The sequence below is a fragment of the Lipotes vexillifer genome, unplaced genomic scaffold (genome assembly GCF_000442215.2).
Source record: "Lipotes vexillifer unplaced genomic scaffold, Lipotes_vexillifer_v1.1 scaffold1944, whole genome shotgun sequence".
NCBI classification, from domain to species: Eukaryota; Metazoa; Chordata; class Mammalia; order Artiodactyla; family Lipotidae; genus Lipotes; species Lipotes vexillifer.
In genome coordinates, this window is record NW_006785277.1 from 245,798 (window position 1) to 272,675 (window position 26,878).

Here is a 26,878-nt window from a genome sequence, read left to right on the forward strand (position 1 = left end):
GCCCCGCCCGCCCCGGCGGGTGAGCACACAAGCCTCTCGGGCTGGTGAGCGCCGTCGGCACCGACCCTCCGTGCGGGAATCTCCCCGCTTTGCCCTCCGCACCCCTGTGGCTGCGCTCACCTCCGCGGCTCCGAAGCTCCCCCCTCCGCCTCCCGCAGTCTCCGCCCGCGAAGTGGTCTTAGTGGGTGGAAACCTTTCCTGCTTAACGGCTCCCTCCCACTGGTGCAGGTTCCGTCCCTATTCTTTTGTTTCTGTTTTTTTTTTTTTCTTTTGCCCTACTCGGGTACGTGGGGAGTTTCTTTCCTTTTGGGAGGTCTGAGGCCTTCTGCCAGCGTTCAGTAGGTGTTCTGTAGGAGTTGTTCCACGTGTAGATGTATTTCCGGTGTGTCTGTGGGGAGGAAGGCGATCTCCGCGTCTTACTCTTCCGCCATCTTGAAGGTCTCTCCCGTTATTATTTTATAGTCTTTTCACACGACACGACCAGCAAAATACCTCTTAAATTGGAAAGAGACATAAGGCCTAATTCAAATGTTATCTTAGCAGACAAAGAAGCCATGATTGCCTGCCTGGTGGGTAACGGTGATCCATTCTGAATGTGACATTATTGTTACATGTTCTGGAAACAAGGGGCAGGACAGAATGAACAATATGTTCACATTTATATATATAATTTATAATTAGAGATGAATTGCAGATGAATTGCAGGTATACATGGATGGATGGATAGATGGCTGGATGGGGAGATAGCCTACAATCTTTCCTTTGGTGAAAATGTATTTCTTGAGTGATAGTAAACAATAAAATGTGGGATTTGGGTCTTGGTCTCTTTTTAGCTTGTTTGTTTTATATATTAAACACTTGTACTTCTCAGGTGCTGAAAAGGCAATAGAGATTCAGCTTGTAACTCCCGCAAAGATAGTGGAGTTGTAGAATCACCACTGAGTTGGCGTTTGGCTGTCCTGACAGCTGGTCTGGTGAATTCTAACTTGTGGACCTGGAGCACGAGAACCAGGGGCCAGACTGAAATACTCTTTGAGGGTAGACAAAGCCCTATACAAGCTTAACAGTTTATAAAAGCTATTAAAAAATGAATCATGGGCTTCCCTGGTGGCGCAGTGGTTGCGAGTTCGCCTGCTGATGCAGGGGACGCGGGTTCGTGCCCTGGTCCGGGAAGATCCCACATGCTGCGGAGCGGCTGGGCCCGTGAGCCATGGCCGCTGAGCCTGCGCGTCCGGAGTTTGCGCTCCGCAACGCGAGAGGCCACAACAGTGAGAGGCCCGCATACCGAAAAAAAATTAAATAAATAAAAATAAAAATAAATTTAAAAAATGAATCATGGTCTGATAGACAAAGAAAAAAAATTGGATTGGTTTATTTTCTTCCAAGTGTGGGATCCAAATCAATATTCATTCCAAGTATGCAATCAGAAACATCAGTCATTTGAGAACAAGGCAAACAGAGAATGCATACAGTGCTATAGGAGAGGGACAGTGGCGAAGAGGCCAAGAGACTACGTCTACTTCCCAGGTGGACCACCATTAAAAGCCTGATTCCAGGCACTGCACGCATCTCTGGGCTTGGAGCCAGGCGGGTCGAGTTTGTATCCAGGACCACGGGGACCCGGCCAGGCCAGGTTCTCTCTCTGTGACTCAGAGTCCTCCTCTGTGAAGCGGAGGATACCCCAAGGTTATGAGGTCCTTCCAAGGACCCAGGGTCATAGGGTGTAAGATGCGTGGCTCAGGCTCTGGCCCAAGCGTGAGTTCAACCTCACTAGGTGGTGGTGGTGGTGACGGTGATTGTAGAGGTGGTGGTGGTGGTGACGGTGGTGGCGACAGTGGAGGTGGTGGTGGTAGTCGTGGTGGTGACACTAGAGGCGATGGTGGAGGTGGCGGTGGAATTGACATCCTTAGTGGTATAATCTAAAACCAGCAGATGCAAAATTCAGCCTCAGCCTGTTCACACAGGAGGATACTTGGGCACCGGTGTTCCGTGAGCAGATGGACAGGCCCTGTGCTCACAGATGGAATACAGAGGAACTGAGCAGGGTCCTGCCCGCAAGGACCTCACCTTCCAAAGACTGTCCTCCGTGTTTACCAGAAGAAAACTGACACTAACCACAGTGAGGTCGAATTGATCATTTAACCTGTCGAAGTCTTTTAAATCCTATGTGGTGATCCTGTTGACTAATACGCACTTGTATTGACATGGTCCTGGTCTTCACTGCATTTTGGGTGTGGTTGGGTTTCGTTGGTAACACAGGGAGGTCAGTTAGCACATCAGAGCCTGCTTTGTGGTGGCCTTCCCATGTCAAGGTATCCTCATGTCCCGAGGTATGAACCACCCAGAGATGCCAACGTGATGAAGTTAAGGCTGTGTGTCCTCAGCGCCTCTTGCTTGTGAAATGGCCTTGGAGGGGTCAAGGAGGAGCCTCTCTGTCTCTAGGGAAGACATCCGTAAGTTTCAAGGGGCCCTCCCTGTAATCACAACTGCCACTTGACTGAGCACTTACTATGTACCAGGCCCTCTGTATGTCATGATGAAACCTTCTCTGGGGTATGATAACCCTCACTCTGCAAATGAAGAATCAGAGTCTCAAAAAGGTGAAGAAACTTGCCCTGGGTCAAGCTGGTAGGAAGAGAGACTGGAAGTGAACCCCCTTCCCTGACCCCTCCCTTCCCACCCCTCTGCCCTGCACGTGCCTGGAGCAGTGTGCGACTCTGGCACCAGCCGAGGGCAATCCTGGGATGTGAGACAGCAGGAAACGCCTGGGCTCCAGCCAACCCAGCACCCACCCGGTCAGACGTAGCCCGCTAAGGGCAGTCACTCGCTGGCTGTCCTCGCTGCCAGACACCCCTTCTGCCCGGATGGCCAAAGAATTAGTGCACTGCTTGCATAACTTTAGAAAATGAACTGTTTTCTTTCTCAAAAAATTTTACATACAGTCCTACTATATAAAGCTTGGATAAACAGTTAAGTGCCATGTATTAGTATCCATTTATTCTGTAAGTTCAAATCTGCGGCACCCACTGGAGAATTACTGGGAACAGAACGGGTCCCTGTGTGAGCACCGCGTTTGGAATCAGGGTTCAGAATGGCAGCCGCAGGCTTGCATTGGCCTCAGCATCCGTTACCCTCAGCTCGTTTTACTGGCCCCCAGAACGCTGCCTGACGAGGGCCCTGACCTGCACGGTCCTGAGGCAGTGGAGAGGCCTGAAGGCCCGGTCAGTGCGGCCCTGCAACTTGCCGGCCAGGAGGCATGTACAAGACACTCAGGTCTCAGGACAGCAGTCGGGGGCAGCCTCGTGGGTACCGACCCCAAAGATGACATGTCCCTCCTCAGATACATTGATATTTATGTTATTATAGCTGAGTACTTGCTTTATAGTTAGTGTCTAAAGGAGCTTACGTAAGGAAAGCTGAGCCCAGTGCTGGCAGGCCTCCACCACCTGCCTCTGCCCCCGCCCCTGCCCCCGCCCCTGCCCCTGCCCCAGGGCAGTGCTGGTCAACCAGACGCCCCCTTCCCATGTCTGGGGCGTGGCTCCCCCGCCCAGGCCGGTCTCACCCCACTTGCTGGTCTGGACCCCTTGGGGTTTCTGCCCAGGTTCACTGCAGCCCCTTAGGAGGACCCCACACGCATCCTGATCACTGAAAACCTCACTTGGGTGAGTCTGGAAGATGCATGATGTGAGGCACATCAGGTTAGGGTCTGAAGCCGTAGAAATCCTTTAACGGGAAGTTCCGGCGCATGGGCCGTGAGTCTCAGGTGGGTGGGGCGGTGGGAGGGGGGAGGAGCATGGGGGATGCGGCTTCTCTGTGGCCCCTTCTGTCTGCACGGCCTCGGGTCCTCTGGGGGCCACGGCCAATCCCTCCAGCCCCGAGTCAGCTGTGTCCCTGCAGCTGGCACAGACCCGTGGGACCTACTTTCTTGTCTGTCCCGGGAGGCACCCAGCTTGCCCTTCGCTTCCCATCCAGGGGTCCCTGCCTCTCCGTCGCCTTCGGCCCCGCACCAGCTCCCTCTACTCCTATAGCCAAATGCTATTTAAATTCTGGTTTTTGTCCTCTGGTTAACTTGCCATTTAATTTTCTCATCCGCTTGGCTTAAAGCCAAAGAGTATTCGTTCCAAATGAAAATGGTAAAGACCTTCTTTTTCCTCTCCTAAGAATCTTATGTAAATGCAGTGCAGCCCGCTGTTAGGAAGAGATATTCACAAGCCAGTTCTGTTATCAGTTATTAACCTCAGCTTCTAGATCTAGGTAACTTTTCTCTTGGTTATAAACGCCCTGCACATTCATCGTAGAGTATTTGAAAACTACAGAGCAGCGTAAAAAAGAAAAGAAAAGAACCCATTATTCCACCAGACAGTGCGAACATTTCAGGACCTCTCCCGCTGGTGTTTTCTTTTCAGAGAGACAGAGGGAGAGAGAATCGCTTTCTTTTACATAATTTTTTATTTTGATCATTGTCACTCAGCATTACATTAGCGGTATTCAAAAAACATGATTTTAATGCCTATATAATGTTCCATCGTTGAGACTTACTAAGATGTAATCATTTCATTGCTTTGAGATATTCATCTTAATTCCATTTCTCTGCAATAACTAACACACAAGGAACAACCCCACTAGCTCTTTGCTTGCAAAGGGGCCATGCAGGGCAGTGGTTTGGGCCTAAGCCTGGGAGGTGACTAAAACACTGCCTGGCACTTAATAAATGCTCTCTTTATTATGTTTGCTGTTATTTTCTCTTTTTTTTTTATTACTTTTTAAATTTATTTATTTTTGGCTGTGTTGGGTCTTCATTTCTCTAGTTGGGGCGAGCGGGGGCCACTCTTCATCGCGGTGCGCGGGCCTCTCACTGTCGCGGCCTCTCTTGTTGCGGAGCACAGGCTCCAGACGCGCAGGCTCAGTAGTCGTGGCTCACGGGCCTAGTTGCTCCGCAGCATGTGGGATCCTCCCAGACCAGGGCTCAAACCCGTGTCCCCTGCATTGGCAGGCGGATTCTCAACCGCTGCGCCACCAGGGAAGCCCTGCTGTTATTTTCTTAAGAGCAGTTCCTGGAAATGGGATTCCAGGTCAAAGGGCACACATATGGCCACACTGTTTCCCAGCAGGGCTATATCTGGACACACATTCCTGGAAGGGCATCCCTCTCCCCACTCCCAGCCAGAGTTGGTGCCTTCACTTTATTCAGATAAGCTCTTGGGGACATTGGGAGATTAGTGTGCAGTTGTGAGCAATACTGCAGAATGATCTGTGTACCCTTCACCCCGTTTCCCCCAGTGTAACGTCTTGCAAAATGACGGTACAGGGTCACTGCCAGGATGTAACTGTGAGAAGTCCCCTGCCTTATGCAGACTTTCCCCATTTTGTTGTGCTAATCTGAGTGTGTGTGTTGAGTTCCGTACAATGCAATCACATATGTAGGGTCTCTTATCCACCACCACAGTCACGGTAGAGGACAGTCCCAGCCCTTTTGTGACCACGCCCACCTCCATCCTCCACCCGGAGCCCCACCCTCCTACCCCCCACCTCCATCCCTAACACTGTTCTCCATCTCTATAATTTTGTCGTTTCAGGAACGTCATGTAAGTGGAATCATACAGCATGTATGGGGTTGGCTTTTATTCATGCAGCATAAATCCCTTGGAATCCATCTCAGTTGTGTAGATCAGTAATTCATCCACAGTGTGGACAGACCAGAGTTTGTTTAACATTCACCTGTTAAAAGGCATCTGGGTTGCTTCCAGATTTGGGCTCTCCATCACTTTTTCGTTCTTGCCAATGTGGTGGTTTGCCTTCCATTTCTTGGAGGCCAGTGTGGCTATTTTTAGAAGTCAGTACCCTAGTTTGGTTGGGTGGAGATTGCTGATGCCATCTGACACGTAAAATTCATCATCATCAAGTAAATACAAGCATGATGCAGAGTCAGTGCTGAGATTTAAGATGCTGAGGGGCTGAGATCAATAGCTGACGTGGATGGAGTGAGGAGGGGCCAGAGTGAACGGCGCTGGGAGAGGCGTCGAGTTCTCATTAACAGAGGAAGGAACGGGAGCCGGGTGCCGCGTGGAGGAACAGAGTTCGCCACGTGCCCTCTGGAAGGACAACTTGCTGGGAAAGGAGAAGTGCCTTTCTTCCCTGCCTGCTTCAGGACCTCGGCATCCTGGTGTCTACGTGCCCCGGCTCTCATCTTCAGCTGTAGCCGTTTAAAATCACTTCGGGGAAAAACTGCAGAAGAATTACAATGAGGAAAATGTTACTCGAGATTCATTACTCCAAGTTCAAAGACGCTCCGTGAAAATTGTTGCTAACGCAGTCGAATAAAAAATTTCACATGCGGTGCGAGCGTAACAGCAAGACGAACGTAACTGCATGTTTTACAGCAGCCAACCCCAAAAGCACAACTTACCTGACATGGATAGCTTTTAATGATTTTGAAAGGGAACTAATACCGTCCTGGTTTATGAGCTTCGTGAGCTGTCTCCCTGGTGAAAAAGATTGTAGCCGGCCCGGCAGAGAAAATTCCCGGGGACACACTGCAGTCTCAGGAGGCCTCTGACCATCCCCCTCCCTGCCTGGTCCCTTGGTCCCCTTCCAACATCCACAAACAGAACTTTTCTTTTGTGACAGTGGTGGGTTTTGTCTTTCTCAACCCAAACCTAAATTGCCGTTTGGTTATCTTATTCGTCCAGGACTGGAAGCATTTCGCAATATAGAGCCACAGATGTCTGAGTGAGAAACCCACAGCTTCCAGTGGTCACTGACTCCATGCCAGTCCAAACCAAAATTTGACAAACCCAGCAAGAAATGTTCTCAGCAGCTGCAAGGAAGTGCCTCAGATAGAAATAGGAAACCAAATTCAGGTTCCCCTCTACGAGCGCAGGCACAAAGGGTGCTCATCCCAGCCCCCAAGGGTGCTTAGAGGTGCGGGGTCCGGGGACCGGGGGGCGGTGCTGTCTCTCTGCTTTCTCGTTATCTCTGCTCTGTTATCACTGCCCCTCCTGAGCGGGCTCCCCATTACTCAGCAGAGGAAATTGTGTGCTCAGCAGCCACTGCCGACTACGTTTGCGCTGAATGACCAGCGTAAATGGGGCAGGTACAGTGACAAGTCGCTTTCACCTGTGGAGCCCAAATGAAAGGATGCTCTACTCGAAATCTTTCTCGCGCCTGAGCACCGCCTCCAGGGTGGGCTTCCCCCACCTCCACCCCCTTCCAGCAGCCAGGCTCATCCTGTGCCTGGAACGCGGATGCCCGGCACCGGCAGCCAGCCCCCCACGACTCCTCCCCCATCCACCACCTTAAAGCGGTGAGGCAGGAAGGCAGAGGACAGCAGGTGATGGGCACCAACACCAGCATGTTTTGAAACTTTCTTTTAAGCAGCTTCACCTGTGTGAATTCATACGTGGATTTTAAGTCGTGGGCGTCAGGGGTCATAATCCTCAAATGCATGCTGCAAAACTCAGAGCTAATATCTGGCAAAGATGGGATAATACAGCATCTTTGCACCACCTGGGCACCCACCCAGGCCGGCAGCCCCAGGCTCTGGGCCCACGGATAGGGCGGGACTCGGCCTCCAGGTCTGAAAACCCACCAGCATGGCAGCCACGACCATCGTGGGGCAGACATGGAAGCAGATGCTGGTCAGCCACGTGCCACAGTTGTGGACACATGGACGGGGACTGGGAGTGGAGCCGGGAGTGAGGGGGACGGAGCCTGAGCTGGTGAAACCGTGTGTGTCATGGTCCGGGCAGCCTCCCTGTGGTGGAGTCCACTGCTGAACTGACGGACTGGTCACCAGAGGTATCTATCTTGCTGAACCAGCCCCTCCAAACTGGAGAATGGGACACATCGGGCTTAATTCTGCACCTTTTAGGTTCACAAAAACACGGCAGGTGAGCCAGAGCACAGCCTGAAAGGAGAGGCAGACTGGAAGGAACCCTGGAAGCTTCCGGGGCCGAAGGTGGGGAAGCCGGATGCAGAGCCGTCACAGGAGGTGGAAGACCCTCCCGGGAAAGGTCCAGCAGAGGCGGGGCTGCCCCCATCCGTGGATGAACATCTCAGGGCTTTTGAGGGTCTCGTTGAAGCCTGGGGCCCCAGTCCCGCCCCTGTCGTTGCTGGATTGCCTGTGTCCTGTCTCCCATCCAGTGTACAGCCCATCGGGATTGGTTTCCAATCCAGAACATCTCAGCCACTCCCCGCACGCTGTCCTCATGCTGAAACACGAAGCTGCGTTTCCCAGTGGAAGGTCCTGGAATCTCTCCTGAGGAACGTGGAAACCCTTTCATGCTGGGTTAGTTTGCAGAAGACCAGAGAGTGCCCTCCAGGAGCCCCACCTGGGCGATGATCAAATCTCCATCCTCCTAACCTCATAATGGGAAACTCGGTGATCGATTATCTGAGCTGCCTGGCGGCCCGGAGACCATCCATCCTCCTGCTTTTCGACACGCAAACAGCAGCGTGTGGCTGGAACACGGGAACTCAGGGGCTGCTTCCTGCATTCTCCCCTCCATAAGCCTCTGAATGGGGGGTCCAGGGGGAGAGAGGAAAACACAATAGAATCCCGTCCCGGGAAGAGGCCTCTATACTCAGAAACGACAAGTCACCCCCAGGCCTTTAGAAAGTGCCGTCCTGTCTCTTTAACCCCTGGACGCGAGTTGGCCGTGCTCTGACCATCTGCTCCTCGGTTACCAGCCCTGGGTTCTAAGTATGTTGATGGAGGTGCCTTTGATACCAAGAAACAGAACCGTGCGTATATGGCAACCCAAGACACTGGGCTCTCCTGCCCTCTGCCCCTCCCCTCTGCCCACTGTGATCCGGCCTCCCTCCCCGCCTTCTCCGGGGGCTGCGCCTCCTTAGTGATCTCGTGGGTGGCCTGGTGTGGTCAGCCCAGGTCAGACTCCCCGTGACCCTGTGACTCACCCCAATTGCCACCAGCTCCGGATCGCTTAGTGATCCTCTCACGAGGAAAGGAGATTGTGTGCTGGCCCGACAGTTGTAGGTCAGGCTGCGGGCAGGGACAGGGACCCCAGGGGCCAGGGCTGCCCAGCCAGGGCTCTAGGGAGGCGCCCTGTGCTTTGAGGGCTGTGGCTGGGCCACGGCAGTCCCCTGGCTCTCGCTCCCAAGTCCCCACCTGTAAGGACAGGCCTGCAGGATGTCTTCATAAAGGTCCCCACCCAGCAACCCGCCTGGGAGGGCACAGCCCTGACCAAAGCCCTGGGCCCGTTTCCTGGGCTGCCCGACTGGGATGGGCCAAGGCCAGTGCCAACCATGCACTGAGCCAGAAAGCCCGGTCAACCCGTGTGTGCCCTGGGACACGTACCTCTCTTCCTCGTCTGCACGCTCTGTAAATCCTGCAGTCGTACATTTGAGGTCCTACTGAAATAAAATTGGGTGCCAGGCAAAGGAGGGCCACAAGTCACTTTGGGTGCGTTTGGTAACTTGAACAGCCCTGGACACTTCCATCCACAGTCAGGACTTTAGAGCCAGTGGGAACCGGGGGTTCCACAGGCAGCAGAGCTGGTACGCAGCTGAATTCTGTGTCAGAGCGGCAGCGTCCTGAGGGCTCTGTTCAAGCACGTTCCCTCACATGTTGCCCATCTCAGCCCTGAGAGGCAGGTGCAGCTGGCGTGATGGACCTCATCTGCAGAAAGGCAAACTGAGGCTACGGGGTGGTGGCGGTCTTGCCCACGACGGCGGAGGGGTGGGCAGGGCACTGGGAGGGAACCGATGGATAGAAGAATAACCGACGGGAGGCACAGGATCCCCTGCTCTTGCCAGGACACCATCGCTGGGTGGGCGGGGGCTGAATACAGATATTACACGCAGTGCAGAGCCTGCGAGTCAGAGCTGTTTGGGTCACGTGTGTGTGCTGGACAGAGGGAGGCCTGGGCTGTGATCCTGACGCCCCTGACCCCTCGCTGGCTGGGCCCAGGGGAGCTTCGTCCAGCTCTGTGTGCTGCTTCCTCTGGGGACCCCTCAGAACACAGCTTGGCGGGTGGCTGGTCTCCATGAGTATTTGTTACCCAGCTCTGCAGGCAGCGGGAAGGTTCCAGATGCCGAAGTTCCCTCTGACGTTCACAGGTCCCAGCTGAATAGGAGGGAGGACCAGTGTCCTGCCCACTGTGATCTGGGCAGGGAGGACCAGTGTCCAGCAAAAGGGAGGCCTCTGGGCTTCTCCTTGTTTTCTCTTGTCCTGCTTTAACATCGCCGTGCTGCCGACCAAGCCACGTGAAAGGGTGTGGGGTGACCTGCCGTGCTTACTGATGAGCCGCAGCCCCGGGGCAACGCAAGACCCTTATTTCTCTGTTAATCATGCTGCCTCCACTTTTCACGTTTAAATTTCATTTCACCAATGCTTTTTCCCCCCGCTGTTTATTTCTGGATAGAGGATAAAGGATTTGCAGAATGATTCAGCATGGGAACAGAAAGCCTTGTGCCCTCCTGACCAGGCTGCCTGGCGACGGGGGCGGGGGAGGGCTTCTTCCCAGGCCAACCAAGCCTTTGTGCTCCAGGGGCTGGTTTCCCACACCAGGAACAACCCATCTAGGCCGGGAGCTTCTACTGACACCCAGCCAAGAACTAGGCTGTCCAAGCACTTCCGAAGTTAGGCTTCACTTGATGATTCACCCCAGCCTCTCACCTGCGCGGGTCCTGCTAAAGGCTCATTAACTAACTAAATGAGGCAAAAGCCTGACTCTCACACAGATGTGAAATGGCCACACGTCAAACTAACTTGTTAGCTGAATGAGGGAAATGGCAAAAGATGTTACAACCGGTTCAGAAGTGCCGTCAAAGAACCTGTGTTTCTATACGGTAGAGAAATGTTGAAATGGATTTCCAGGTGGACACAGCATGGTTTTCCATTGTAATGGAAGACACCGGATGCGATCTCTCCTGCTTATTTCTGATTTCCTTCCATCCCCCGCCCCCGCCCCCGCCCCCAGTCAAAAATAACCTCAAAGACTCTTCTGGACCCAGAAGGCCAGCCTCCCTCACTAGGTTGGGCTGGATCGGTTACAGAGGGGCAGCGAGAGTGTGAGTGAGCCCTGTGGGCCCTTCTGGGTTTGTTTTGCTGCTCCATAACTGGACTTTTTAAAGCCTCTATTATTTGCTATCCCGAGGAATAGGAAGCCATCACAAAAGACCCGCCCCTCCAGATTTCATCTGCAGTGCTTATAAAGTTGGGCAAACTCACCTCTTGTCAAGGCCCCCAGGATATTCCAAGCTCCTGGTCTTTCTTCCCACCTCCCTGCCTTGTCAGCACTAACCTGCTGGGGTCACGCTCGGCTCGTGACCAGCATCTGGTCACGACCTGCCAGCCACCTCGCCCTGTGCCGGAATCTCCGGGCAAATCCAATGTTCACAGACAGAGCCGTCTTGTCCTCTGCCTCGGCCCACCCTCGCCTTTTACTGGGCTCTGGAATAAACCCACGTAGTCAGCCTGCACCAGGTGGACACGACCTTCACAAAGGCTTGAGTGGGAAAGTCAGAAATGGTCCCGTGTCAGTGGGCTAATGGCCAGGACCCCGCACCTCACCCGTCTTGGGCACAAATGCAAAGGCCGAGGCGTGAGCTAAGGCCTGTGCTGGGGGCGCTGGGACGCACTGTTGTGAAAACGCGGGGGGCCGAAGGCACAAGACTCCTCTGGCGGTGGGGTCGGGGGGCCGTGTGGAGAAGCTGGCCCCGAGTCCCGAGAGCCGGGAGGACGGAGAGCGGAGGACGGTCTCTGGGATGGGGGGACCCAGAGCAGAGGGCGAGGAAAGGGCACCCGTGGACGGGAGTGAAGGCTGGGGCCGGAGCTTGGCGAGGGCACAGCCTCTAGGGACACACCCCAGAACCTCAGGTGCCCAGCGAGGAGGTGGGCCTTCTCCCACGGTGGGCGTGCAGGGCAGCAGAGGCATCTGCACAGAAAAGTGGTACAACCAGGTTTGAGTTCTATAAACCAAGGGTGGGTCCTGGGCTGAGACCCAGCAGGGCCAGTGCAGGGGCTGCTGCAGGGGTCCAGGCGGGACCAGGTCTGAGCCAGGCCAGTGGCCGCCGGGTGGACAGTGCCGAACAAAGACCCTGTCACCAAGGGTGCGAATACCACCTCGGGGGGCAAGCGGGCAGCCCGGACAGTGGTGCTGGCTGAGTCTCAGCGTAGCCAGGCCAGTAGCACACAGGAGGCCGTGGTAGTCAGGGAACAGCTACGTTTGCGGGGAAAAATATCTGCTTACTCTGTTTTACTGTTTCCGGTAAAAAAAAAGATGCAGACTGATCTGGCTGAAAAAATAGCGCCTTGGCACTGAAAAGTACCCACTCTCCTCAGCTTGGCTCGCCCCACGCCCACGGACTCCTGGTGAGCAGGAGGGGCCTTAAGCAATTAGCCAGGGAGAATGTTGACGGAAAACCTCTGTTATGGGAGCCTTGGCGTGGACTGTCCTGTGTGCGCTGTCCAGCCTTGGAGAGCACCCCCCTCTCTGTACGTGAAGCCCCCTCTCCCAGGGAGGGGTTCCGGAGCCCAGATTCACAATCGGGGCCCCTTGGACAAAAGATGCTGATGTGACGTGTTTCTCTCCTGTCCAGCAGGGACTGGACACCCAGGCCGTGTGTAAAATTGCCTCCGGTGAAATTTGTTCACTATGCAGACTGACGGTTCCAATCAGACCCTTTCTCAGGGTGATTCCCTCTTGGGTTTGGTCCTGCACCTCAGCCCCCAAATCCTAAAAGGCAATCTTTTGTTTTTAAGCTAACGATCTTAAATTTCTTTCGCATAATGGCCCCCTGCGATGTGATATCATTAAGCCGAGGTTGTTGATGGTGCGTCAGACAGCACCACGAGGGGCACGAGGCAGCATGTCACCGCAGGTGTCCTTACGTGGGTGATAGCGTTGTTTTTCACAACTCTTTTCAGCGAACAGAAGAGTGAAGTTTTTCTCAACCTGTATAAATCGACTCAGTGAAGAGACGTGCATGGAACATTCCAGTGCCCACGGTGATTTTGTTTTTTCTTTGTAAAATTAACCTGCAGGTTGGGACCAGAGAGAAAGCTCTGGAATCTGACATCACCACGGAAACCAGCTGCCCTGCTCCCGCCTGACCCTCATGGCCTTCTGTTTCTGTTTTGCAGGTGGTCTTCAGCAAGTATTGCAACTCCAGCGACATTATGGACCTGTTCTGCATCGCCACCGGCCTGCCTCGGTGAGTGACCCGGAATTGCCCCCGCCAGAGGGACGCCTTTAAATTCACCTGGAGGGACAGGTACCTGGGAGGGCGAGTGGCCGAGTCTAGGGGACAAGAGGTGTGGTAGGGCCCATGGGCTCACCTTGTACCTTGCACTCGGGACCTTTCGAATCAGTGGATGAGTCGCTGGAGGTTTCCTCAGCCACCGCTGTGCTACGCAGTAGGAACCTTCGGGCAGAATTAGGCAGAAACTACTGTCTTAAGAGTTTCTTTTTTTCTTTCATTTATTCGTTTGCTTTGGGAGAAAGGGTAAAGGACGGTGGTAATGTTTAGACTTTGGTCCCCCAGCCCCAAATGATCCAGCAAGGGGGAGAGGGGGGCTTATCACAGATCAAGGTTTAGGAAAAGACTGATGTCAGAAATAAGTTGAAAAGACCAGAAATCTGCCTTATAGAACCATAAGAATTCCAGAAGAATTCTTTTCCCCAAATCAACAGTTTGTTCCAGCCAGTGGATTTTCTGTCCTAACTTCCCAACTATAGAGAGCGATGAGGGGCAGCTTGGCCTGCGGTTAACTAAAGTTGTGACCCAGGTCAAGGAGGGTGAGAGAGGAGGACAGCAGGAGCCTTTCAGAGTCAGGTGAGAAGAAGAGTCAAGGATGAGACTACACACCTGAAGTTACAGCAGGTAGCGGTTTGCAGCAGCAAGAAATAGCCCACAGTTTGGGGCATCTTTTATTAAGCAATGTGCTAAGAAATAAATAAATGTTGTTCTTTAGAACAACCTGGGTTTCAGGTGTCACCCCCATTGCACAGATTTTGATACACGACTGAAGACCAGAGAGTTAAGTCACGTGGTTAAGGCAACACCTCGCATGAAAGACCCCACAGATGAGAAGTTGGAGGAAGATTCAATTTATCCACTTAAAACTGTTTGGTAGGAGAGCTTTTTGCCTGTTTAGATAGAGACTCCCGCAGGAAATGAAGCAGGAAGGCAAACCCTGAATTCATCACCGGCTGATACAAATGTTCATTTTCTACTTTGACACAATTTAATCTCCCAACTCAACAAATTACACTTTCTCCAATTCCCATCTTAAATTACTTACACATCTACTGACCATTTAGAAGTACACACACAGCCCGTAACTTTGTTTACAAGCTGAGGGCCAGTGTCCTGAGGCCGACTCCTCATGGCCCCTTGGGCAGGACGGGCCTGCTACCCGGGCTCCTATTTCATGGGAGGCCCAGATTCAAGTGTTCCCCCTGGGGGACAGCAGCGGGGTGAAGACACTGGCTTCTCCTGTCTTCCAGGAACACGACCATCTCCCTCCTGACCACAGATGACGCCATGGTCTCCATCGACCCCACCATGCCTGCCAATTCGGAACGGTAAGCAGCTGGTGGGCGACGTCAGCTCCTTCTCGTGGTGTGTCTGACAGCTCTCTGCATGCACGGCGGGGTCTCCATGGTTGTTTTATATATTTACTGCTGCAGGAAAATCTGAATTTAAACCAAAGATGGGAGGGTCTGGGAAGGAGGCCGCTGGTTCCTTTGCAGAACTTGTCACTTTCCAAGAAAGTAGCAGCTCTAAGCGTGACCTTTCCGAGGCTTCACGAGAGCCCTCTGAGGGGGCATTTACAGATGGGGAAACCGAGGCACTGAGTGTCAGTAGCAGAGCTGCCCCCAGTCCATCCGGGCAGGAGATTCCCTGACCAGATTCCCTGGGCAGCGCTGGGCATTGACCCCCTGGGGCAAGTCCTGGAGTTGTCAAGCACTGTCCACCAGCTACTCTGCCCAAGACAGCGGAGGTTGGGGGGTGGGAAGCCTGGGGGCCAGAGGAGCGAAACCAGGAGAGACCTAGAGAGGAAAAGGCTTGGGCAGTAAACACACCTGTGAACATCTGTAAAACAGCCCGGCTGCATGTGGCCGGAGGAAGGGACTCCAAGCAGAGCCTCTCCCATCCACGCCCACCCCTCTGCCCAGCGGCTGGCAAGGTCCCCGGTAGTCCACACTTTGTATTTGCAGCAGGGCCAGGCAGAATCCAGCCCCCGTGCCCTGCAAGGCCGGAAGCAGGAACGTGATTGGGAGTGGGGTGCCCCTCGGGACCCCTGTTACCCCTGCCCCTCACTGTAATCCCCCTGCGAGGGACACCTGTCAATCCGGCCATCAGGCTGTGCCCCCCCGACTGAACCAGGCCAGCTGCTCCAGCCGCAGGAGAGAGCATGCCCAGGCAGACCCTCGAAGTCCCCAGCCACTGGAGGGCCCTGGCCCCCTGATGGCAGCGTGGGAGTATTTGGGCTCCCATGATGGGGTCCCTGTGACCTCCGCTGTAGGTGCCCAAAAGGTTCTCCCGACCAAAGGTGTGTGCACACCTGAGCGCCCAGGGATGGGCACCAGCTCTTCATCCTCTGTCCCCCGAAGCCACCTGTCAGCCATCCACGCCGGCCTGGGTGCAGGATGCCTGGCCCCAGGCAAGGGCTCAAGACCTCGCAAAGACTGCCAGGCTTTGGTGCAGAACGCTCGGCAAGTAACAAACCCTTGGCATGTACAAAGTCCTAGAACATTTGAACAGCCTCCGACGTCCTCCGAGCTCCGTGCTGTCAGCACTGTCCTTCCCCGAGCATCTGGGCGCTTCCGCCCGGTCTCCCCTCCCCCTCCACTGCATCCATCAATCTCCTGAATTTTTAATTTTGTCATCAGGAGCTTCTGCCCCCACGCATTCTGGCTCTGATTACGCTCTGATTATCGGCTCCGGGCTCCCCGGAAGGAGCGATGCTAATTGAATCCCCAGAGGCTCCAGGAAGATTGTCGTAAATTGTGGCATAAGCTCCAGCCTGACCCAGATCTGTATTCATAAGGAAAGTCACGAGTGACCTGTCACCCCTGACGTCCACCAGATACAACGATGTCATCAGGGGGAAGTGCCCTGTCCTTGCAAGCCAGTGTCTGATGGGGCAAAACTGCATTTTCCCTGAATTAATTTAAAGCAGTTTGTAGTTTGTCGATTCTGTTCTGTCACCTCATCATATCTCCTTAGGCTCTTTATTCTGTGCCAGCCCTTCTCAACGGGGGGCAGTTTTGTTCTCCAGGAGACACTTGGCAAAGTCTGGAGCATTTTGGCTGCCACGCCAGGGGATGGGGTCTGTGGCATCCAGCGGGCAGAGACCAGGGCTGCAGCTCTACGTCCCGCAGTGCCCAGGACTGGTTCCACCCCAGACTCACCTGCCCAAATGTCAGTGGTGGCGAGGCTGAGAACCGGTGTATGCGGTCCCCACTGCTTTCTCGTCGCAGAGCTGCCCGGTGTCCCCCAGGCCACCAGCCTCACGTGCACCCCGGGGGGCTGGCTGAAGCAGAGCCCCCTCCCTCCCTCTCCCCAGCCCCTCGGGGCCCCAGAACTGGCATTTCTGCAGGTTCCCAGGTGGTGCTGCTGTTGGCCAGGACCTCCTTAATCACTGTTCCCAGCACTGGGCATCCCCTCCCCTGTCTCTGTCTGCTCCCTGCATTTGAGATCATGGACTTCTCCTTTTTACCAGCTGCCTCCATCATCTTCCCCCCGGCTGTGTCTGTTTCCCACTCTCTGTCCCTGAAAGGCGGCGTTCCCCAAGGTTCCCTTCCCGCCTGCTCACCTCCCCCTCCCGGATCATGCGCGAGCCCCAGCGAGGCCTCCGATCTGTTCCGTTTGCTTCTAATTCTCCAGTCCCACGGTTCCAGCTGCCGTCGGGGGTCCCACCCCCTCTCAACATGCGTGGTATAACCTAGTCCAAGCAAACCAGTGACCATCAGCCCTGCCTGCAGGTTCAAACCACCAGGGATCATCAAAAAGGCTCTGGTGACCAGAGCCCCTAGGACCCAGGAAATGTGGATTTTTGAGGGATTTTTTTTTTTTAAAGCTCACCGGGTGATTCCAGTGTGCAGCGAGGGTAAGAATCACTGGTGTAAAGTGGGCAAAAGCTAAGAAACTACTCGACCCCCAGGTGGGTGCTCAGCCTGCCAGTGACCAGAAGGTCACCTCTACCAGACACAGGGTGGCTCTAATCTAGCAATGGGCTGAGTAGCTTCCTCTGTCTTTTGGAGCTGATAAGAAAGGTGATTGATTGCTAATCACCCTCATTCCTAAAGACTAACAAACACAAGTAGACACATCCCAGCTTCGTTCATATCACGCTCGGCGGGACCGAGCATCTGGTCCCAGTGCGCTCCTTTCTGGACAAGGGGACATTGTGGATCCCATGGTGCCCCGCTGACCAGCGTGTTGCTCCTCAACCACCGTTGCGTTTCTGCCTCTGCTGCTTCAAGATCCTTGTTGAAGGAGAGAAACAGACCCTTAAGTAGTATGAGGAAAAATGGGGCGTGTGGAGAGAGGGGAGAGCCAGGACGGCACGGCACACATGTGATACAAACGCTCCTGTATTCCCAGTTTTAGCCGAGTTGTGATACATGAAGCTGTCCACCAGATGAAACGGCTGAGCACTTACAAGGATGGCGTGTGTGCCCGTCCCCTGAGCTGGGGAGAAATGCTTCCTGGATTCCGGCGCAGCTCCCAGTAAACGTGTTTGAAAAGAGGCATTTTGGAAAAACACAAATACAAGTTCAAGGCAAACGGAAAGTGGTTTATCTCAGTCCTGTTGCTGAGGAAGAAATGATGAAGCTGCAACTCAATTTAGGCCGAGGCAGGAGTTTATTCAATCGTGGCAGCAACATAACTGCTTCTGAGAACACTCCTGCTGTTGAGTCAAGAGGATTAAGGAACCAGGGGCCAAGAGTAATCTTGGGGATCCAGCTGTGGTCAGCGCCTCTGACACGGGGAGGCGGGGGGCATTTCGGGACACGCGGCTCTGTCTCTCCCCATCCACACCTCCCGCACCTCCTCTGTGCCGTCACTGTCACCTCCCGGCCGGGAGCAGGGGAGGGAGAAAGAAGAGAAAGCGGGGAAGGGGCGGCCCCTTCCTGTGCCCGTCGGGCCGGGATCCCGTCTCTCCACCCACTGCCCCAGCGTCAGCGCTGCTCATGGGGCTGAGGCAGGAGAGAGGAGAGGTGACGCCCACCTCGCCTTGGCTCTCCGAGCCCCTCAGCCCATCGCCGCAGCCCTGCCCCCCCGAAGCACTGACACGTGCTCTGGATACGCCCCTGGTTCAAAGTGAGCCCCACACACGCGGCGGGCTTCAGGGAGGTTCCCCCCTTCGCTGAGCGGTGGCTCCTGGAAACCCGCAAGCTGGCGAGGCTGATGGCTGCTGGGAGGGCCCGGGGAGGGTGAACCCGCCCTGCTCGCCATCAGCGTGGGGACAGAGGCAGCTAGTACCGCCATGGCCAAGCCCCGCCCCAGCCGGGTGTCTCACCTGCTCTACGGGTGGAGCCACACTTCAAACCGCGTGGACTCTGAACAGGATGTTCTGTGATCTCCCAGGACCCAAACACCATCACGATGAAACCTCTGTAGGGAATGTTCCCCAAGTCCCAAATAACCAACTTCCGGGGGCCTTTGGAAGAGGACCTTTCCCCGAGCAAGGTGCATGCTCCTGCGGGGGAGATGGGTGGGGGTGACTTGCCCCTCACGGGCACCACCAGGAGGAAACCCTTGTGGGGAGGTGGGACTTGAGACCACTGTGGGCTTCTCCGTCCATCACCTATTAGTGCCACGCAGTTGTTATTTTTGTACCTTATTGGCATTTTAAATGTAAACAATCTTCCGTGTGCCCTATAACTGTTAGGCTACAGGTAGGATGCCCAGTTAGCCACTGTTAAGAGTCTGGCGTTTGGTGTAACTCCTTCCAGAGTCTCTGTACTTTCTTTCTCCATCGCTGAGCTGATTCTCTGTCTGTGACCCTGTAACTTGCCGTGTCTCCCTAACGAGATGTTGTAGGCAACCCTCCACGTCAGTACTTGCTCGCTCATCTCCATCTTTTTGACAACTGAATGACACACCACAGTTCAGCTAATGTGTCACCCAGCCCCGGCAGAGAGGGGCCCGAATATTTCTTAGCCATTCAAATGGCAGCATTCACATCCTTTCAACGTGTACTTGACCATGGAACGTGGGATCTGTGAGGGCAGAGCGTTCTTGTCTGATTCACTCTTTCTTTCTTTTTTTAAATTTCTTTTTTTATTTTTGGGTGCGTTGGGTCTTTGTTGCGGTGCGCAGGCTTCTCACTGCGGTGGCTTCTCTTGTTGCAGAGCATGGGCTCTAGGTGCGCAGGCTTCAGTAGTTGTGGCGTGAGGGCTCAGTAGTTGTGGCTCGCAGACTCAATAGTTGTGGCACTCGGGCTTAGTTGCTCCACAGCATGTGGGATCTTCCTGGGTCGGGGCTCAAACCCGTGCATTGGCAGGCGGACTCTTAACCACTGCGCCACCAGGGAAGCCCTGATTCACTCTTATATCACCAGAACCCGACCACATCCCTGTGTAAGATAACCAAAAGAGTTAATACTTCCGTTCCTAGGTTCACATGCTGAGACAAAGGATTTTACATTTGAATCGGTGCTGCTAGGTTGCTTTCCCCTAGGTGATGGCAATCCGTACTCCCACTAGCAATACCTGTGAGACCCTGAATCCCTGTGCCTCGTAGCATTCATGTTACCAGGTTCTAAAATTTGGGTAAAAAAATAGCCTCTTTCTCTTCCCTGGTAGCGCAGTGGTTGAGAGTCCGCCTGCCAATGTGGGGGACGCGGGTTCATGCCCCGGTCCGGGAAGATCCCACATGCCGCGGAGTGGCTGGGCCCGTGAGCCATGGCTGCTGAGCCTGCGCATCCAGAGGCTGTGCTCCGCAACGGGAAAGGCCGCAACAGTGAGAGGCCCACGTACCGCAAAAAAAAAAAAAACAAAAAAAAAAACATAGCCTCTTTCTTGAGGTCCCTCTTTTTATTTTTATTAACTGTTATCGATGATTTGCCTGTTCCTATTCTCTGCCTATTTTCCATTGACTTGTCTCCCCCCCACCTTTGCCAGAGGTCCTTGTATGTCAGGGACAGTGACCCTTACTCTGTCTTTCCTATCACCAGTATCCTCTCCCCACCCCCTGTGGGTCTCATGATTACCGGTGGTGACATCACCGAGGTGCCAGTGCATTTTCGACTGAGTTATTGACACCATCCTCTCTTGTGCACTTGGGGGATGCCGTCTCCTGGGGCTCAAAGCAAAAGAGGGAGAGCCTCCTGCGTCAGTCAGGTGTCAAGACAGACCAGGACAATTCTGTGCCATCCCAGCTGCATTCAACATGTTTATCTTATTAACCAAATATGAACATTATAGAGGAGGTCCGTTGTTTAAGTGATATATTTAAAGTATTTAGAATTCTTCTGAATGAGAAAGCTCAGAGAAATTCATTTTTAAAAGACCTAATTCACTGAATTCTAATTCAGCCCAAGTGCTTCTCTCTCGAACCAGATGTACATGAACATCTTTGACAGCATCTTACAGTGGAACTGCCTTCTCTCTTGCAGGACTCCCTACAAAGTGAGACCTGTGGCCATCAAGCAGCTCTCTGGTAAGGCCTTGCTATCATTTTTTAAATTAAAAGAAAAAAAAAAAGCTCCAGGCTGCGCCTGTGGTTGAATATGTGTGAGTTAGGGGTTGAATGTGAAGCCTAGTACTGTTACAGAATCTAAAGCCGCGCACTGCTGCAGAGACAGCCATACTCTGCCCTCCACAAACCCCCAGGGTGCCCAGCCCCACCCCCTCCCACCCAGTCCTGACGACTTAGCAGACACTGGGTGACACCCCACTCTTGTCTCCCTGGGCCCAGTATCTGTCCTGACCATTCAGACTGTGAGGCAAAAGGCCAGCCCCCAGGATACCTCATACAGTCAGTGGTGTTGTTTTCTTAAAATCCCATTTCCTTTTGGATCTTTGATCACTCTTATTTATGTATGATTTATGCATAATAAAATGCTCCCATTTGAGTGTATATTTTGATAAGCCTTGAAAGTTCTATATATCCTTGTTAACTACCACCAAAACCAAGACTGGGAACATCTACATCCTAAAAAAGTTCTCTTGTGCCTCTTCCCGCTTAAGCCCTGTCCCTCCGCTCCTGGTCCCTGTCAGCCACCAGCCGCTCTTTGACACCATAGATTAGATTTGTCTTTTTGAGAGTTTCATAGAAAATGAAATTACGGAACATGTGTACTCTTTTTGACTCGACCGAATGTTTTTGAGACTCGTCCATGTGTTGTGTGTATCAGCGATTCTTTCCTTTTTATTGGTGAGTAACGTTCCAGGTATGGCTTGACCACACTTTGTTTATCCATTCACCTGTTGAAGGACATCTGGGTTATTTCAGGTTGGGGACTTTTATGAATAAAGCAGCTGTGAGCATCCAAGTACAAGCATTTACAGGGACATATATTTTTATTTCCCTTGGAGTCAATGGGATTGAATGGGATTTTGGTGGATCACATGGTTAAGTGTATATTTCACTTTATAAAAAGTACTGCCAGGCAATTTCCCTGCACATCTTTTGCATCCCCACCCATAATGTACGAGAGTTCCCGTTGCTTCACAGTCTCAGCAGCACTTGACGTTGTCAGTCCTTTTTGTGCTAATCAGTTCTATTGGGTGTGGAGTGGTACTGCATTAGGTTTTAATTTGTGTTTCCCTAGTGATTAATGATGGTGAGTATCTTTAAAGTATTTACTGGCCATTCTTAAATCTTCTTTTATGAAGTTTTGTTCAAATCTCTTCTGATTTGTTGGTTGTGGTTGTGGTGGGTGGTTTTCCTTCTTACCCTTGAATTGAAAGCATTCCTGGTATATTTGGGATACACACCTTTTGTCAGGTACATATAAATATTTTCTCCTGGTCTGCAACTTGCTTCTTCATTTTCTTATGAGTGTCTTTCAATAACCAGAATTAAATTTTGATGAGGCCCAATTTACCAATTGTTCTTTGATGGTTTGTACTTTTTGTGTCCAAAGAAATCTTACTTTATCCCAGAGTTGTGAAGTTTTCTCCTCTGTTTTCTTCTGCAAGTTTTATAGTTTTAGCTTTTGCATTTAGGTCAGTGGTCCATTTTGAGTTAATTTTTGTGTATGGCCTGAGGCAAAAGTTGAGGTTTATTTTTCTGTTTAAAATTTAATATTAATTTAATTTTAATTTTTTCAAAATTCATGTCTACAGGATAGAATTTTGATGCCACCCACACTGCACTGGATGGTGTGTGAGTGAGGCCCTGGTGTTTCTGTGTCTCAGGGTCTCATCTATTTTTTTTTTTTTTTTTTTTTTTTTTTTGTTGCGGAGCACAGGCTCCGGACGCGCAGGCCCAGCGGCCATGGCTCACGGGCCCAGCCGCTCCGTGGCATGTGGGATCTTCCCGGACCAGGGCACGAACCCGGGTCCCCTGCATCGGCAGGTGGACTCTCAACCACTGCACCACCAGGAAAGCCCTCAGGGTCTCATCTTTCAAGTGACAACGTTTACATAGGAGCACTGGTTGCTTTAAATAATTTTATGCCTGAGTAGCTCTTTATGAAAACTCTTAATTCAGGTCTTTTGATAGTAGATGTTAGAATAAAATCTGAGTTCTCACTTTTTATCGTATGAAAATAACTTTCTTTTTTTAAAATAAATTTATTTATTTATATTTGGCTGTGTTGGGTCTTGGTTGCTGCGCGCAGGCTTTCTCTAGTTGCAGTGAGCAGGGGCTACTCTTCGTTGCGGTGCGCGGGCTTCTCATTGCGGTGGCTTCTCTTGTTGCGGAGCACGAGCTCTAGGCACGTGGGCTTCAGTAGCTGTGGCACACAGGCTCAGTAGTTGTGGCTCACGGGCTCTGTAGTTGTGGCACACGGGCTTAGTTGCTCCGCGGCATGTGGGATCTTCCCGGACCAGGGCTCGAACCCGTGTCCCCTGCACTGGCAGGCAGATTCTTAACCCCTGCACCACCATGGAAGCCCAATAACTTTTAATTAACATAAAAAGCGCTTATCAAGCCCTTGGCTTAACAATAAACTTTTTATTATTGCTTTTTTCCTGATCCAGGATCCAATGCACACTTAGTCGTTATGCCTTCCAGTCTTCTCTGGTCTGACAGTGTCTCGCACGTTCCTTGCTTGTCATGACCTTGGTGGTCTTGAAGAGTCTGTAGAATGCCCTTCAGTCTGGGCTTGTCTGATGCTTTTCTCGTGATCAGCCTGGGGATGTGGGTTTTGGGAAAGAATACAAGGAGGCCAGGTACCCACATGATCACTGGCTTCTTTGCCGTAAGGTCACTATTTTCCCCTTTCCTTGCTCGATTCTTTGGAAGCAAGTCCCTAAGTATAGCCCACCTTCAAGGGAGGGAGAAAAGAATTGAGGTTCACCTTCTCAGATATCCATTTGTTCCAGCACCATTTGTTGAAAAAAATGATCCTTCCCCCCATTGAATTATCATGGCACCTTTGTCAAAAATCAATGGACCAGGGGCTTCCCTGGTGGCGCAGTGGTTGGGAGTCCGCCTGCCGATGCAGGGGACACGGGTTCGTGCCCCGGTCCGGGAGGGTCCCACATGCCGCGGAGCGGCTGGGCCCGTGAGCCATGGCCGCTGAGCCTGAGCGTCCGGAGCCTGTGCTCCGCAGCGGGAGAGGCCACAACAGTGAGAGGCCCGTGTACTGCCAAAAAAAAAAAAAAAAAAAAAAAAATCAATGGACCATAAATGTGTGAGTCTTACTGTCATGCTCCATTAATATCCATGTCCATCCTTACCCAATGCCTCACTGTCTTGGTTTCCTAGGTTCATAGTAAGTCACGAAGTCTGGGAGTGCAAGTCCTTGGGTTTCATTCTTATCTTTCAAAAATGTTTTGCTTACTCCAGGTTCATTTTATTTTCAAATAAATTTTAGAATCAGTCTGTCAGTTGCTACCCAAAAAAGTCTGCTGGGATTTTGATTGAAATTATGTTAAATATATTGACGATTTGGAAAGAACTACTGTCTTAGTAATGTTGAGTCTTCTGATTCGTGAATATGGTCTCTCTCAATTTATTTGGGTTTCCTTTAATGTCTCTCACTAATGTATTATAGTTGTCAGTGTAAAGTTCTTGAATGTATGTTGACAGATTTATCATGAAGTGTTTCATATTTTTAATGCCACTGTCAGTGGATTTTTAAAATTTCAATTTCCGTAGTTTTTAGTTTATAGAAATACAGTTGGCTTTTGTGTATTGGCCTGGCTAAACTCACTTATTAAGTCGAGTATCTTTTTGTAGATTTCCTATGATTTTCTACATATGCAAAGACAGAACTGCTTCTTCCTTTCAAATCTGATGCCATTTACCAGGTTCTTTTTCTTGCTTTATTTTACTAACTAGGATATCTAGTACAGTAGAAGAAGAGAAGGTGTGAGTGGAGATTCTTGCTTTGTTCTCAATCTCAGAGAGGAATGTATGAAGTTTTTCAACATCAGTTTTGATGTTAGCTATAGGGTTTTTCGGTGAATACCCTTTATCAAGTTGAGGGTTTACTTGTTGTTGTTTTTTTAAATTTCTCATCCTAATGTGTTGAGATTTTTAATCATAAATTGGTGTCGGAATTTGGAATTTTGTCAAATGCATTTTCTGGCTATATTGAGATCATCATGTTTTTTTCTCCTCTCTCCAGTTAGTAGTGAATTTTACTGATTGATTTTAAAACATTAAACTAAGCTTGCATTCCTAGTATAAACTCCATTTGGCCATGGCATATTTTCTTTCTGTTTTGGATTAAATTTACAAATATTTTGTGAAGGATTTTTACATCTATATTAATGAGGGACTTTGGTCCATAGTTTTCTTTTCTTATAATATATACATCTAGCCTCATAAAGTGAGTTGGGAAGTGTTCCACCCTCCTCTATTTTGTGGAAGAGTTTGTATAGAGTTGGCATTATTTCTACCTTAAATGTCTAACAGAATTCACCAATGAATCCATCTGTGTTTGGCGTTTCTTTTGGGAAGGTTTCAGATTATGAATTCAATTTAATAGGTACATTCAAGTTTTCTATTTATTTGGGTATTAATTTTAGGAAGTTGTGTCCATTTCACCTAAGTTTTATCTAAGAATATACTGGTATGATGTAGGTTGAAATATGTCTTTGTTATCCTCTTTAGGGGATTGTAGTGAAATCCCCCCTTTCATTCAAGATATTAATAATTTATATCTTCTCTCTTTTTAAGTTGACCAGTCTAACTAGAGATTTATAAATTGTATTGATTTCTTTTTCCAAAGAAATAGGTTTCTTTGGTTTTCTCTATTGTTTGTCTGCTTCCTATTTCATTGATTTCTTCTCTTATGTTTATTATTTCTGTCCTTCTACTCATCCAGATCTAATGTGTTCTTCTTTTTCTAGCTTCTGAAGGCAGAAGCTTGGATCATTGATTTTAGATCTTTCTTTTTTTATATAATAATATAAAGCTAGAGATTTCCCTCAAAGCATACTTTAGCTGTGTCTCATAAATTTTGATGTGTTGTGTTTTCATTTTTATTCACCTTCAAATATTGTCTAATTTACCCTGTGGTTCCTTTTCTGATCCATTTGTTATTTAGAAGTATATTATCTGGGCTTCCCTGGTGGCGCAGTGGTTGAGAGTCCGCCTGCCGATGCAGGGGACGCGGGTTCGTGCCCCGGTCCGGGGAGATCCCACATGGCGCGGAGCGGCTAAGCCCGTGAGCCATGGCTGCTGGGCCTGCGCGTCCGGAGCCTGTGCTCCGCAATGGGAGAGGCCACGGCGGTGAGAAGCCCGTGTACCGGAAAAAAAAAAAAAAAAATTTACAAATATTTTGTGAAGGATTTTTACATCTATATTAATGAGGGACTTTGGTCCATAGTTTTCTTTTCTTATAATATATACATCTAGCCTCATAAAGTGAGTTGGGAAGTGTTCCACCCTCCTCTATTTTGTGGAAGAGTTTGTATAGAGTTGGCATTATTTCTACCTTAAATGTCTAACAGAATTCACCAATGAATCCATCTGTGTTTGGCGTTTCTTTTGGGAAGGTTTCAGATTATGAATTCAATTTAATAGGTACATTCAAGTTTTCTATTTATTTGGGTATTAATTTTAGGAAGTTGTGTCCATTTCACCTAAGTTTTATCTAAGAATATACTGGTATGATGTAGGTTGAAATATGTCTTTGTTATCCTCTTTAGGGGATTGTAGTGAAATCCCCCCTTTCATTCAAGATATTAATAATTTATATCTTCTCTCTTTTTAAGTTGACCAGTCTAACTAGAGATTTATAAATTGTATTGATTTCTTTTTCCAAAGAAATAGGTTTCTTTGGTTTTCTCTATTGTTTGTCTGCTTCCTATTTCATTGATTTCTTCTCTTATGTTTATTATTTCTGTCCTTCTACTCATCCAGATCTAATGTGTTCTTCTTTTTCTAGCTTCTGAAGGCAGAAGCTTGGATCATTGATTTTAGATCTTTCTTTTTTTATATAATAATATAAAGCTAGAGATTTCCCTCAAAGCATACTTTAGCTGTGTCTCATAAATTTTGATGTGTTGTGTTTTCATTTTTATTCACCTTCAAATATTGTCTAATTTACCCTGTGGTTCCTTTTCTGATCCATTTGTTATTTAGAAGTATATTATCTGGGCTTCCCTGGTGGCGCAGTGGTTGAGAGTCCGCCTGCCGATGCAGGGGACGCGGGTTCGTGCCCCGGTCCGGGGAGATCCCACATGGCGCGGAGCGGCTAAGCCCGTGAGCCATGGCTGCTGGGCCTGCGCGTCCGGAGCCTGTGCTCCGCAATGGGAGAGGCCACGGCGGTGAG

The 26,878-nt window shown here is 50.8% G+C and overlaps 1 protein-coding gene across 1 annotated transcript in view; it reads left to right on the top strand.

Annotated features, from left to right (window-relative positions):
- Window positions 1–26,878, top strand: part of PDE9A (phosphodiesterase 9A) — a gene marked incomplete at its 3' end in the record, with an annotated part of 128,989 nt that overhangs the window by 21,944 nt on the left and 80,167 nt on the right. Inside the window, exons 2-4 of the mRNA XM_007457359.1 lie at window positions 13,106–13,176; window positions 14,472–14,549; window positions 20,597–20,640. Of these exons, the coding sequence (XP_007457421.1) occupies window positions 13,106–13,176; window positions 14,472–14,549; window positions 20,597–20,640 (193 nt within the window). The remainder of the gene's footprint in view (window positions 1–13,105; window positions 13,177–14,471; window positions 14,550–20,596; window positions 20,641–26,878) is intronic.